This window comes from Dromaius novaehollandiae, chromosome 4 (assembly GCF_036370855.1).
Source record: "Dromaius novaehollandiae isolate bDroNov1 chromosome 4, bDroNov1.hap1, whole genome shotgun sequence".
Classification (NCBI taxonomy): domain Eukaryota; kingdom Metazoa; phylum Chordata; class Aves; order Casuariiformes; family Dromaiidae; genus Dromaius; species Dromaius novaehollandiae.
Window position 1 is genome coordinate 56788055 of NC_088101.1, and position 14410 is coordinate 56802464.

The window sequence follows — 14410 nt, forward strand, 5'->3', positions numbered from 1 at the left end:
ATAGCGAGAATGTTAGTATTATAACAGAGTTGAGGAGGATAATGTGTATTTTGCAGAAGAGAAAAATGACATGCAAAAACCAAAATAATAGAGACATAAACATTTTTCTTTTTCCCTCTTTTTCCCACATAACAATGCTACATCTCCCCAGAGCACAAATAATCCTGCAAATGCAAAGTCATTCTAAGTCATTCAGTTTTAAAACTCATTCATTATTTAAAACTTTTAAGTGTTTAGTTTTGTTTTTATTTAAATGAATATTTGTCATTCGTCACTAAACACTTTAGTTATTAACCTGTCATTACAGTAGCACTCACAGAGACATGTGGAATCTTAAGTATCACTATTTTAGTATTAGTAAAGTCAAGCGAATTAGGTACCATATTCAGGACAGCACCACTAAACAAACAAGCTTATATCAGTATACACTTAAATGTTGTCTTAAATAGGAATGGATTTAAATGCATACTGAAGTTCTTTTTCTTTTCTTGGCCAGAACGAATACTGAAAGAATCACACATTTAGCAATTCATTTTTACTTTGTCTTTCAATATAAATTTGTATCTACATATATTGTGTTTTTTAGAGCGGGGTGGGGTTTTGGTGATATGGACCAGTAAGTTTTTGTCTCAGTGGTTGTTTTTGTCTTTCAGACTTGAATCTCCTACTAGATCTTTGGTGATGGAAGCACCCAGGGGAGTGCAAGTCAATGCAGCTGCAGGAGACTTAAAGGCTACCTGTAGGAAAGAACTGCACTTACAATCCACAGAAGGGGAGGTAAGTTCACATGGTAGAGAAATGTTCTACAACTCTGCCCGGCAAAATGCAAACAACGTGAGGATATTTTACTAAAGAGAGAGGTTAACATCATGAGAAGTGTTCTGCATTTGCCTACATTGAAATGATTCTTGTTTAGCTTGCTCAATCATTATTATTAATTTGCTTTCTGCAAATATTTTAATCACAGAGTTTTATTCACACTGAAAAAAATGTTTGTTACATTTAAATAAAGAAAGATAAGGATGCTTTTTAATATAACGGTCAAAGAGAACGTTACTCTATCCTTCAGCATATGCATGGGACAGAGACAGCTAAGTGATACTGGTAAGAAGTTAATTGGGTTTAATAATAATTTGGGTTCTGCGTACAACACATTACTTCGGATGAATCTGACAAACTAAGAGAGAACTTGCCGGGTTACTTGCACCTCCTAGGTTACAAGCACTTCCGGAAAACTAGTTGTTTAATGTGAATGTTGAATTGGAAATAGAAATCTTTAGAAAAATTTTGACCTTTGTGTTTGTATTTGCTACCGAGTGTTCCCAAATGCTTTACAAACTACCCCAACAAACAAAACCAGCATTCGCATCTGTGATGGATAATGTCCTCCCAGGCGCATGCTTTGCATCACAGTGGAGACGGGAACATTTTTGGCCATTATGCTGAACTAAAGGCCTACTTCAATAAAAGTTTTCCATAGCTCCAAGTGTCTCTCCTGCATATTTAAAGCACAATATTTTCCTAATTCACAGCCTGAAATACTTACTTTTATCACACGTCCCAGTTTATTTCTGAGTTTCTCCAAATAACAGTTCTTATCACAATCCCTTGTCTTTACTTAGCACCTCTCTAAGGATGAAGCCTTTGTTACTGGTTCCTAATGTGGCCAAGATAGCAGTTAAGACAATCTATCCCTCTTTTAATAGTAAATACCATTCTCCCTCACCTCTTGTGCTTTCTGTGAGCAGTTTTATTGCAGGGCTACAGTTTCCCGTAACCCTTACTGCTTTCCCTGGCCTAGTCTAATATGTTTCCCATATTTATTAACATCAATTATTCACTTGGAATATACTTCTTTGTTATTTCCATTAATTATATTGTCCATAGATAAAAATAATATTCAAGAGAAAAAAAGAAAAAGAAACCAAGGAGAAAGACCGTTACCTTTCCTCAATTCCCCATGATCTCTTTAGCAATGGTTGTATCTATAATGTCTTGTTTTAGTACCATGCATCTTTGTGGTGCTTTGTACATGTTTCATCCATGGGTTCAGCAGACATTTTTGCATGTATCAACACTGTGAGTTTATTGCATGAATTCTAATTTTTCTTAAATGTTTACTCCAACTGGACATCCACAACGTTACCGATAATGCAAAGTCACGGTGGCCCCATTACCAAACTAATGGACTAATTCAAGCCAGGTGTAAGGACCCAGGGTAAACATCTGATGGACTGAAATCAATTTCTAAAACAAAAACATCTATATAGAAAAAATATTAATTGATGCCCTCGTTCACAGCCCAAAGGATACACCAAATGTTGATAGACAGTATGGAGAAAACATGTAGAGGGTTTATCATAATGTGTTATTAGAAAAACACATTCTAAAACAAAACAAAGTATGTATGTCAAAAGTAATCTTCATTTTAGCCTGAAGATATATGCTTTATCAATCAGGCTTTTTATGTGAATAAAAGAATATTGGCTCAGTGAATTGGATCTATGAATGAACCATTTTTGTGATAAGACATTTTATACTAAAAAAATACATTTTTTGTATTATTCTTATATTGATTAACTAACTTTAACATTTTAATGTTTGTAAGCTTATTCAATAAATCATCAAAGATAGATGAATTAATATTTTCCTTCTATATCATAATTATTGTGCTATTATGCCAGGAAATAGTTATATGGCATCTGGAATCAATCAGTTATAACCATGTAGCAGAACATTATGAATTTACTGTGGATTAATATATGAAAGATATATTTCCCTTTTAGGAAAGAACAACTTCAGAATATTTTTTTTTGAAGAACAAATGTGTTTACGAAATACTTTTCCTCTAGCCTTATTTCTCATACAGTATAATCTTTAGCTTCCCACATCGTAAACTGAAAGCCTCTGCAAGCATTCTGAATTCTGCTGTTTGATACTTTTTTTATTTATTGCAGTATTATAATAATCCTTTTAGCCATATTACACATTATAATGCATGATCCCAGACTGAATACTGGGGGCTATAATTTAGATTCAGGTCTGCTGCCCTTTTATGAAGCACTTGAGCTGCACCGTTGTGAGTCAAGGCATCAGCAGAATCCTTTGATTCAATTATAGCTTGGCATTTAATTGTGAACTATGTATTATTCTATAAATAAACCATAACCAATGGTTTAAAGCTGCAATCATTTACAAGCAAAATGAAATGTGAAGCTCCAGGCTCTAGCAGATTTTGCTGGTTTACATAAGAAGAAAAAAAAACCTTCCTTGTCTGGAAATTCAGCATAATGGCTGCTAGCTGACTACTGCTTCTTCCTCATATAAACACAATGCAAAACTACAGATCATGTTTGAATTTTGTAGATACTAGACTTTGCTGTGGCCACAAATGCACAATAATATGTGAATCTAAAATATATTATCATAGAATGATAACAAGCTTAAAGGATTATTTGATGATGTCAACTCATTTGTCCAAAATATCATTTTAATGGTTTTGACAATGCATCACCCTTTGAAGGAGAAGGGTGCTTGCTGAGCCTCAGCCCTTATGCAAGTTCATTCTCATCCAGTTGTCATGTATTTCTGCAACCAGCTGCTATGCAAGCCGGGCTCTGCACCTGAGTTGCATCCTGTTGGCTAGCAAAGGCCCAGTAAAGAAAAGGAGAAAGACACGCTGAGGCGTCTCGTTGTTGCAAACACACTCGTTAGTCACCTTGCCTGCAACTTTTTTCCTGTTTATTTGCTTATCCCCTTGTTGTTCCTTGTCAGATTGCACTCCTGAATTACATGGTTTGCGGACTGGATTTGGTTGTTTCTAGCATAATGAGGCTGCTCCCTTGGTGCGACTTACAGCTGTCGCATTAAAAATGAGCCATACTCTTTCAAGGAAAAGGTTTACTCAGAATCAGTGTAGCAGACAAGAGGCCAAGCTTATATTGTGACCTTACCATTTTCATGCGACTCAGCTTATTTTGATGAAGTATAAGCCACGATGATTCTGTAGAGACTGACCAACAAATGCACTTGTGCTAACATTTGATACACAGTCCTATCCAGGTCTCTTGCTATGCCCAAAAGATGTATTTAACATAGAGCTTAATAATTAATGAAATTGGAGTAGTTCACTTGTAAGCCCAATAGCACCATTTTGAAGCTCTGTTTTTGGTGCTTTTTGTAGCTGTTGTTCTGTTCTGAAAAAGAAGAAGGGAATTTTTAATTACCTAAATATGCTGGAATGGAGCTAGTGCGTTCTGCATGCTGTTTGCCACAACTGTGAAGGAAGGGCTGGCCAAAGGCAACAGCGTTTCCTAGATTAGTTCAGTTCAGCCAGGTAATGCTTGTCTGAGATTAAATATTTGCAAAAACAAATTTAAATTCATGATACGAATGAACTGAGTTCAATAAAAAATGAGCAATGACAGACTGTAGAGCTCAAGGATCCACTGTTCATTCAGCAAAAATTGTCTAACAATTGTATGCCATATTTTGCTTTCAAAGCCTTTTTTTTTGTATATAAACCAGTTAAATTGTCACTCCTATCTGGGAAAAGTGACCTGTGTGATTTGTAGAAGTGAAGGAATATTTTTCTGCAATTTTTTAAATAATTAATTCTTATGAAAGTGCAGGTTTCAAAATTTCTTTTAAGAAATACTGATGGAGATTTAATATTACTAAAGCACTATGTCATTTTTAAAGAAAACTTTTCTGTTTAAAACGTTTCTTCATTTTTAAGTTAATTTATAGTAGAAAGCACTTTTATGTTGAAGTCTCTAATCAAAATAAGATGTTCCAAAACTACAAAAGCAAAGTGTTTTAACTGATAATATCCCTCTTCGAATTGTTTATTCACAGGCAAATTTTGAAGGCCATAAGCCATTTTATTAGAAAGAGAAAAAGAAGTGACAATGAATAATTTATTTCATAAGTGAATGATTTTTCCATGAATATCACATTTTAATCTAGTTCTGATTTGAATGGTAATTAATTAATATGTTGTTTTACTCAGTAGACTGAGCACAAATATTCCCAATGCATTTTTTTTTCCTTTCTGAGTTGGGTACATAAATCACAGATAAGTCACATCTGTCCTCTGAGTGAATGAGTTTGCAAATACTTCCAGTACAAGCAACCAAGGAATGGGATTTAAAATTTCCTTCTGAAAATTCTTATGTATGAAATTATCATTGGTGTTTCATAAATATTAGAACTTGTAAACACTGGTCAACATTCACAGCAACCCCATTGATCACCCTGAAATGATTTCCATTATAAAAAGAATAAATACACTAGAAAGTTTTTGTAGTACCAGTACTGGGGCTAAAAAATCAGTAGCCCCCAATATACTTATGCTGCACTGGTGTTCTAAATCAGAAATTGTAATATATACTTGAGTTTATCTAAAATGAATTTACAAAACTGTATACTTAAAATGAAACTCTTTAATATCTCTAAGTGACTCACATAAACTCCGCTAGAGTATTGAAAAGTCAAAAATGAAACATAAATTCTACCATCCAAGTATGGATAAAGGAATATTATAAACTTAGCAGGCACTGCACAGTTCAGTAATGTACAATGTTATATGATTGACTGATGAACAGCAGCTTTTCAGCATTCCTTCTTTTCTTCCACACTTCCCCCAAGTTCCTGCCATTTCTTACCCACACTAAACCTGAATCTGCTTTAGTAGCTTCACTGGAACTATCTGTCTAATCAAATCCTATAATGAATACAGAAAACTCTTCCTAAACAGAACACTAAAAGGTCTGTTGTTTGACTTTTTCTCTTTAGTCTATCTATCTCCTCTACTGAGCAGACTTAGTAAAGGACCCCGTGTAGAGGTTATGTACATGGCATAGTCACATCTCTTGCAAATGGCTATATGGATATTTGATTTTTTACCTTTTGCCTTAATCTTGCCCAGTGAAAGTTCTGTCTCTAAATTTAGTTCTGTATTTTGTAGATAATATATATATTCTAGCTTGTCTTTCTCTCCTTTCCCCACTGAGATAGGTTAACACCACAGTCTGACAAGCAGATGGTTTGCAGATCTCAGTTAACAAATATCACTGACAACATTGATTTTCTGTACACTTTTACAGGATTTTACAAGGCACAATATAGGGCTAGCTAGTCTTTGACATTTCTTTGCAGATACATATGCCTACACTCTTCTAGGTGTTCATGTTTCCCAGTAAATAATACCATCACCATAGAGTGACAAATGACTTAACTACGTTAGGAGATTTATGAAAATTCATAGAAATAATTGATTGCAAACATTCTAAACAAAGATGCCAAACACTCACTTATACATCCTTTGACACTTCACTTAATACATCTTGATACCTCATGACAACTCTCAACTCTTTTTTTTCAAAATAGGGAAATGAGAAACTAGTCATATTACCTTAACTGAATTACACATCACAACAGTATACTATGTAGAAGAAAGTTGCATTATTAATACCTCATCAGAAATAGTCTACTGAATATTTCATTCTGATTTCCTTAGAAATAATTTAGGCTCATTCCATTTCTTCCTTCTCACTCTTTCTGTGTCTCTCATACAGTACTCATACACCCCTGCTGAAAATCAAAGCCTATGTGTGTAAAATGTGCAAGCAGAAATTACTGAACATTCATATTAAATAGGTAACACATTAAAATGATGTGAAAAGAGTACAATTTTTCCACTCCTACCACATGACCCGCAGGCTGATTCAGTCTGCTATTTTAATTAATCAGAAATCTGGTCTACTTAAAAGTAGTATAGTACTAATATATTTTTCTCAGCACTAAGATGCACAAGACAGAAAGCAGTGATCTAGGATTTCTAAAATGTAAGTATTTCGATAGAAGGCAAATGATCCTGCTAAATGCTCTGCTCTCTGGTGTGAGATAGCATTTCTCTGTGTACCTGCCGCTTTTTCAATGTTGTAGTCTCTCAGTCAGTCTCCTACTATGTTTCAAGGAGGACAGATAAAAGTTTCAGTTTTATCCTTGCTCATTTATCTGCTGAGCTGCAAGAGTCTCAGGAAGAGCATGACTGGCTCACGAGGCCTTGGTGCATATGAAGTATTTAATGGCTTATTTCATACCTTTCGCAACACAAGAGATTAGAGAAAGGCCATGTATACAGGCAACTTCCATTAACTACTACCATTTAGCAGTAGTGTTCCTTTGGAACAGAAACACTCTTCAGTGTTTCATCTTGCTACCTCTTCCCTTCCCTTTCTACACCTCATAGCAGCAGGCACAAAGAGGTAACTACAGTTTCAGTTTTACTGATGTTTGTGGACTTTTCAGCCATCAATTTCAGTTTTCAGCAGAAGAAAGGAAGGAAGAGGATATGCCCCCAAACACGGACTATTGCCTTCTGACATTCCTTAAGTTACATATTTGGCTCCTATGCTGAAATATTTGGACCCTCTGTTTAACTAATGGATAACAATGTTGCATGTCTGAAGTTTAGATTTTTAATTATAACTTTTAAAGCATATGGACAAAGTAGGGTTTAATGCTTACTGAAAATCAGTATTAAAAGTCCAAAATGTTACTCAGATGTGTTTTTTAGAACTATTTGGTCAAAGTTATTTGGAGCTGCTAATTAAGAGTATATAACATTAGTAGCTGCTGTTTAATATCCTGTGGAGTTATTATTGTAATTGAAAGTATTTTATCACTATCATGTTCTGACATCAATACTTGATCTTTCTGCACGTATTGAGCACTATTCTGTATAAAAGATGCACCTATAATTAGACACAGCTTACACTGTTGAATGCTACTGGATTTTTATGCAATACTCTTGATAACTCCACCATTGCTACTTTAAGAGTGGACTTGTTAGGATTTCTTTTATTCCTGATATGAGAAGTGATAAATTACTTTTTATTACTTGTAACCCTACTGATTGACAACTATGTCCTTTCTTTCCCGCATATGTTTTACCAATTCCTAACTTCTAGTTTGCTATCAAATTCCTTCTTTTCTCCATTACTTTGTTTTTTATTATACTTGCTACAGTTGCTTTTGCTTTTGCTCCTAGCTGAGCTGATTTTTTTTTATATATGTAATATTCTTTTACAGTTGTAATTGTCCTAGAACATTATTAAATTGTTCCCAACACCATCCACATTTATTCCATCTAAATTATTTCTGCTGGGCTTTTGACTCCTAATTACTTCAGGTTTGTGAAGTAGGACTTTTAAAGCAGCCATGAGTGTATGTGTATGTAAATACATTATTCCTTTGTCATATGAATTACAGAACAAGGATAATCATTTGCTGCTTTTTAGTTCTGTAATCAATTCCCCTATCAGTCAGGACATGAGTTTAACAATTTCTCCCATTTTTTATCTGTTTCTCACTATGCACTTTTACAATTTTGAAATGAAACGAATGCTTCTTTTTCTCCCCTTTTTATTCTTGCCTTGCTAGTTTAGTATCTTCTTGACCTGCCTTCCCCCCTAAGAAGGCTGGCTTGCCTTCAGCTGAGTTACATATTGCATAGCCATCTCTTTGCATACATAGTAGACCACTGTTCCTGGAAAAAAATCTTCTCTTCCTTACTATGCAGCTTCTTGGGCCATTACCCACTTTGGATGTCCATATTGCTTTGATCTAGGGACAGAAGAGTCGACCAGAATATCTCTGGGACATATTTCTGTCATCCTTCTGTGCTTCCTGCGGTCAACTATGCTGTGGTTTTATCTCATAGGAAACATGCCTAGTGCCAGGATGAATGTTTGCCCCCTGCCCACATTTGTCTACTCTGCCCCTAGGATTGCTCCTTCCAGTCCTTTTTGTGTGCATTCCCAACAACAACAGTTTATCTTCCTCTGGCAGCTGGAAAGCCCTCAGTGAGGGTTTGTATTGTTTTGGGCTAGTTCAGCCTGTGTTTCATCCAGCCACCCCAGTTATCTAAAATGCTGTTACTATGGATGGTAACATGACTGTGCCTCAGTCATAGTATGGGATTATATCCAGCCTTCTCTCCTCAAATTTTTGTCAGCCTGCCCTCCTCCACATCTCTCCAGCAGGGGCTTGGTACAGCTTCTGCACTACTTTTCTGCCATCTACAGCTGGTTTTTATCATAAAATAATATTTGTCTCCTGCACAAGACAGCAGAATACATGTCCTATCTTCCCAGGTTCTTCACATGTACTGCCAGCAGTGTGATATTACGGTGTTAAGTTGGCTTTGTTGATTTTCAATGCCTTATAAACTCACTAGGTAATATTTCAGGAACTCACCTTCTCCTAAGCTTCATACTGCTTCTGCAGGGCTTAAAGCCATTTTGATTTGTTACCTGTCCTCCAAAAATTCCTAGTGTGCATCTGAGGTAATGATTGATCTTACTCTGGCTTTCATTTACTCCTTCCATAAATGAAAAATAAATTCTAAGCAGCTGGAAATTCCTCTATTCGTTGCAGTGGAAGACTTGAGTTTTTGGTCTTTTATTTGTTTAATATCATGATGTTGCTTATGCAGCATCCTGAAAATGTAATGTAAATACAAATAATACAGAGCTCCGTACAGATTCATGGGCACTAGCCTTTCCTGTGTTTACAGTTTCATGCTCTCTCTTGTTATTTTCAATGGAGGGAGAAAAAATGTTTTTTTAATCATATGCAATGTTCAGAAACAAATGGGAATAGCTTGATGACCTTCTTAATAAGACTTTAACCTGAAATCTTTTTTCCCTTAATATAGGTCAAATAAGCTCTTTATTTTGTGTGTATGACTCTGTACCCTCATTTAATTATTCTCTGAATGTAGTTATCGTTAAGCCCCTACAATTTAGCACACTTCAGCACATATTTCCTGCTGCTTACAGGAGCACACTGGGGAATGTGCTTTAATATCACTTCGCAGTTATTAAAATACAGATTCCTCCAGAGTTAAGATATGTCACTGCCATGAATGAATACATTTTAATCATTAAGCGTAGAAGTGAAAATTCAACCTGTTCAAGAATATTGTCAAAATGTTTTGTATAACACTACTTGTATCTGAATAAACATATTGGGTGAAGGCTTAAGAAGTATTCGTATATACTGCATTAATAAGTATTAATGGATATACCACTACACAAAGCTGAAAAACAGGAAATTTTGACAGAGAATGCACTAAATTAAACCTCGTGCCTATGCCACAAAATACATCTTTAAATTATGGTACGATGCTGAAAGACTTATTCCTTCTATTTTCCCCTCATAGATATTTTTAAATGCCGATACAATCCGCCTGGGAAATCTACCGACAGGTTCCTTCTCGTCCTCTCCACCTAGCTCCTCAGCTCCTCGCCAGACTATCTATGAGCTCTGCGTCTGTCCTAATGGTAAACTTTACCTGTCTCCAGCAGGAGCAGGCTCCACATGTCAATCCAGTAGCAACATCTGCTTGTGGAGCTGAAATGACTCCAATTTATCCTCACACCAGAATAGCCTTTTGTTACTATCCCTCTGCTTCACAGTTCTGCTCGGTTTCCCTTGTGACAAGTTCGACGCTTCAAACGGCCTGCAGAGCAACTTCTTCCAGTGTAAGCAGGAATACAGCGCTGCCTTCTCTCGTGGTTTATGGTACCACTCAGCGTAGAGATGGGAGTGAGATATTCAGCATGTATTCTTCATCAGGAAACCTGGATCATAATATCACCTTTTGTCCAAAAGGGAGAATAACACAGGTGCCTTTGCTACATGAAGTGAAGCACATACTTTTAGATTTTTGCAGGACCTGGATATGAACTGCACATATATATACAGTACATATACAAATTTGCCCAGATTCCAATGGTGAGATGAATTGGTAACCCCTGTATGTTAAATAACTTTACTGTCTGAAAGCACAATTTTCCATTCATCTTTTTGGATGTAAACTTTTATCCCTGAATTTTAAAATTTTGAAGCATTGTGTGATGCTTGCTTTACTAAACAATTAAATTCAGTAAATGGTTTTTAACACAAAAAGAGACAGAATCCCTCACTCAGTTTCATTTATTTCAACGAAGTGTGTTGTTACTCTTTGTCTACTAGGTCTAGGGTTTTGTACACTAGGTAAATTTTGGAAGTGCTCAGCAATATCAACTTTCAGAGTTAAAAAGACATCTGCTCTTGTCTGTCAGATCTGAATGGCCTTATATAGTAATTTTGTGGCTACTGCACGTGAAGTGATTGCTTTAAATAGAACATGCAGTTTCTGGAAAAGAAGAACAGGGTAAAGATGGAAATACTGATGGTGTGCTTGTTGATCAGTTTGTTGTTCTTCACAAGGTATACACAATTAGCAAAAGCAAAAACAAGCAAAAATCTTCAAAGGTACATCTTGTCCATTTTCTAGCTATGTCTACCTGCTGCCATTTGAACACAGTAAAAAAATCAGTACTAAAGTCATGTGTGATGCTGCGAAGCAATGCACTAACAACCGGAATGACACATTTATTATTCTTTTCTCCTTACCATCTGCTGCTAAGGTTTTCAAAGTAATAGTAATAAATACAGATATAAACCTATATTAAATGAAATTCAGTATCAAAAAGTATGTTTACATTATGTTGACTTTATCAGGTCTATGTTTAAATTATGCAGCCCCGTTTGCACTCAGATCTCACTGCTTACTTTCTTTTTTGACAAGTTTCATGTGGGATTTCTTTCTTGTATCAATTTTTATTACTCGTTTGGCTTTGTTGGTAACTGAACTCCTGTAAGAGATGCTTTGGTATGCTGCTACTAAGTTTATCACAACATTGATTAACAAGAATATCTTGAAACTTGCAGAACCCAGGAATGTAAAACAGTGTAAAAATCTTTCCCATTGTGGAAGATGGCTTGATTACATAAGGTAAGTGAGCTTTTTAATATTATCCTTTAAATCACACCATCTAGCATGTAGCTTTAGAGGTTTCTGAAAATAGGATTACCAGTGCAATGACGACTTTTATAAGATAACTCTTAAGTTAGGGTGACCAGTGCAAGGTGAGTATTTCTACACAGTATGTTTTTCTTTAGAGGAAAAAAAAACATGAAAATGAGCAAACTAATATGATGATAATCTTTCTATTTTATTACCAGCTAACAAGGTTGATTTTGTTTTCACTTCAGGTGAAATTCACTCCTATGCAGAAGACCAGCACAAGACATAGCCACGGCTTGACTGGTGCTTGCCTTTCCGTTGGCCCTCTTCAGAGGTGTGAATTTCACTCCCTAGCAAGAATTGTATACTTGCTGTTTCTGCCAGTTGGCAGAGCTTCTGCACTGATTATTTCATCTGTACAAAAGAAGGCTATTAACAACTGATTTGCTAGTTCTTTGAGAGTATCATTCTGTCACTTGGAAAGAAACATATTAGAAAATAATATTAGAGATATACTGGAAGCCTTTTTTTTTTTTTTTTTTTTTTTTAGTAAGAGGGACAGAAACAGAGATAGAAGTGACAGAATAGCAAAAAATTAGAAAGTATAGCTATACAATATACCCTTAAAAATTTATATGGAAATAGATGCCTTTTTCTTATGCACACAAGTAATAGAGTGTAGGTGCGAAAGTCATGAAGATCAGTAGTATTTCAGGAGGAGGAGTATATGATTATGTGTGAAGGCACATTCATATGTATTTGTTATCTGTGCACACATGCACACACTGGTTACTTAAAAGATGGACAAACACCTTACAGTGACCTATCTATTCAGTGAATTATATTTTGCCTTCTTACAAGTTGTGCATAAGCAGACTAAGAATTTTTTTCTCCCCAGACCCACAGGAATGGCTTGTAGACACTTTGTCATGAATTTTCCACTGAGCATTTCTCATTTGTTTGCTCTTCATCTTAGATGATTATGACCCAAACTTTACAAATTCTACACAAACTAGAGTGAGGATGGGCAGGTAGAAAAAAGTCTTTTGTTACTAGGTTCATTCTGACATCAAGGCTGAATTAATTATGGCTAACATTTGTGGGAAGAAAACTCAGGGCCTGTGTGAGTGAAACACTGGACTCAAAAAAGCTAAGGCAATTCATCCACATAGCTCTGCACTGTCAGGAGTTTCTTGCTTGGAATCACGCAGTCTGCTCCTCAGTATTTCTGATACCAGTATTGGCACAAGAAAAAGTAGAGAGTATTTGGGAGCTTCAGCAGCTTATGTGACAGACACAACCTCAGTGTAAAAATTTCTCATAATATCTCAATATTCTAATGAATTTCATATTGATATTTACCTTAAATCACTTGAAAACCATAAGAATGGGAAAATCTCAGTTTTCATTTTAAAGAATATTCTAGCCCACATGGTTTCAGAGAGTATTGGAAAAGTGATTTCAGTGCATCAAGGAACTAGAAAAATCAGAAAGCCAACAATAAATTATTTCTAAGCAGAGTCATCATTACTGAGAGGAAGGAGAAACTTACCTGATATTTCTGAATGCCTGGAGCTCACAGCAGTGAAAACCTTAGTAGTACACATCTCTGTAGAAGTAGATAGGAAGCAGATGACAAAACAAAACTGTATTTAGAAGCTTCTCGTATGTTCACGTGGTTCTTGCAAACTGATTCTGAGCTCTTCTGCTCATTCATGCCTCCCCAAAATATCAGACAAATGGCATAGTTCCACACATGGCATTTCTGGTGGAAGGAAAGTAAAAGATCTCAGCACAAACACCATGTAAAAACATGGAGCCATAACTTTAATTTTTCTGTGCTAGTTTTATAATGCTGAGGCATAAAATAAAGGTCACTTCTGTGCAGAGCCATAGGAAATTTTCCAATATTTTTTGTCACCTTCCTCGTAGATTCTTTGCCCTGTCTCCAAGTTGTTTCAGCCTTTTTCGGCCATTTATAATATCTAACATTCAGCTTATGATTAAACCCCAGCTAATGTATCTCTAATTAGAGTGCTTATCTGGCTGAATATTTTGATCACTTATTTTAGAAAAGAGATGTCACTTCTTATTCTGGCTAAGGCAAGAGTTTCCCTGTTAACAAATCACTCTGTTGTGACAATTGTAGGGAAAGATTGAAGAGCTTAAGATATTGTTAAGCATTAATATTAGTCCAATTAAAAAAGAGATTAGTGGCTAAAAATATTTCTTTGAGGTTCTTTCTAATATATGAATACATGTATCAAATAAAGCTTCTTTTTGTACTAGAATATCCATCTGGGAGCCACTAAGATGGTATTACAGCTGTTCAACCTTTTCAGATCTATTCCTATGACAACAGTGAAATATATGAAAAGACCTTATTAGCTACATGTATTTAATATATACGATAGACTTACTTTCTGTAAAAATCTTGTCACAATATAATAGGATACTGTCTCTTTCTTGTTTAAAAAATAAAAATAAATCATCAACCAACCTCTCCAAGCACTGTTACCTGTATGGTTTTGTATTGCAGTTCATTCA

General features: G+C 35.5%; 1 protein-coding gene across 1 annotated transcript in view; it reads left to right on the forward strand.

Moving 5' to 3' along the window:
- SGCZ (sarcoglycan zeta) overlaps positions 1 to 12401 on the forward strand; it is a 474057-nt gene extending 461656 nt beyond the window's left edge. Inside the window, exons 7-9 of the mRNA XM_064511117.1 lie at positions 654 to 777; positions 10232 to 10352; positions 10488 to 12401. Of these exons, the coding sequence (XP_064367187.1) occupies positions 654 to 777; positions 10232 to 10352; positions 10488 to 10609 (367 nt within the window). The 3' untranslated portion in view covers positions 10610 to 12401. The remainder of the gene's footprint in view (positions 1 to 653; positions 778 to 10231; positions 10353 to 10487) is intronic.
- The last annotated feature ends 2009 nt before the right edge of the window (positions 12402 to 14410 follow it).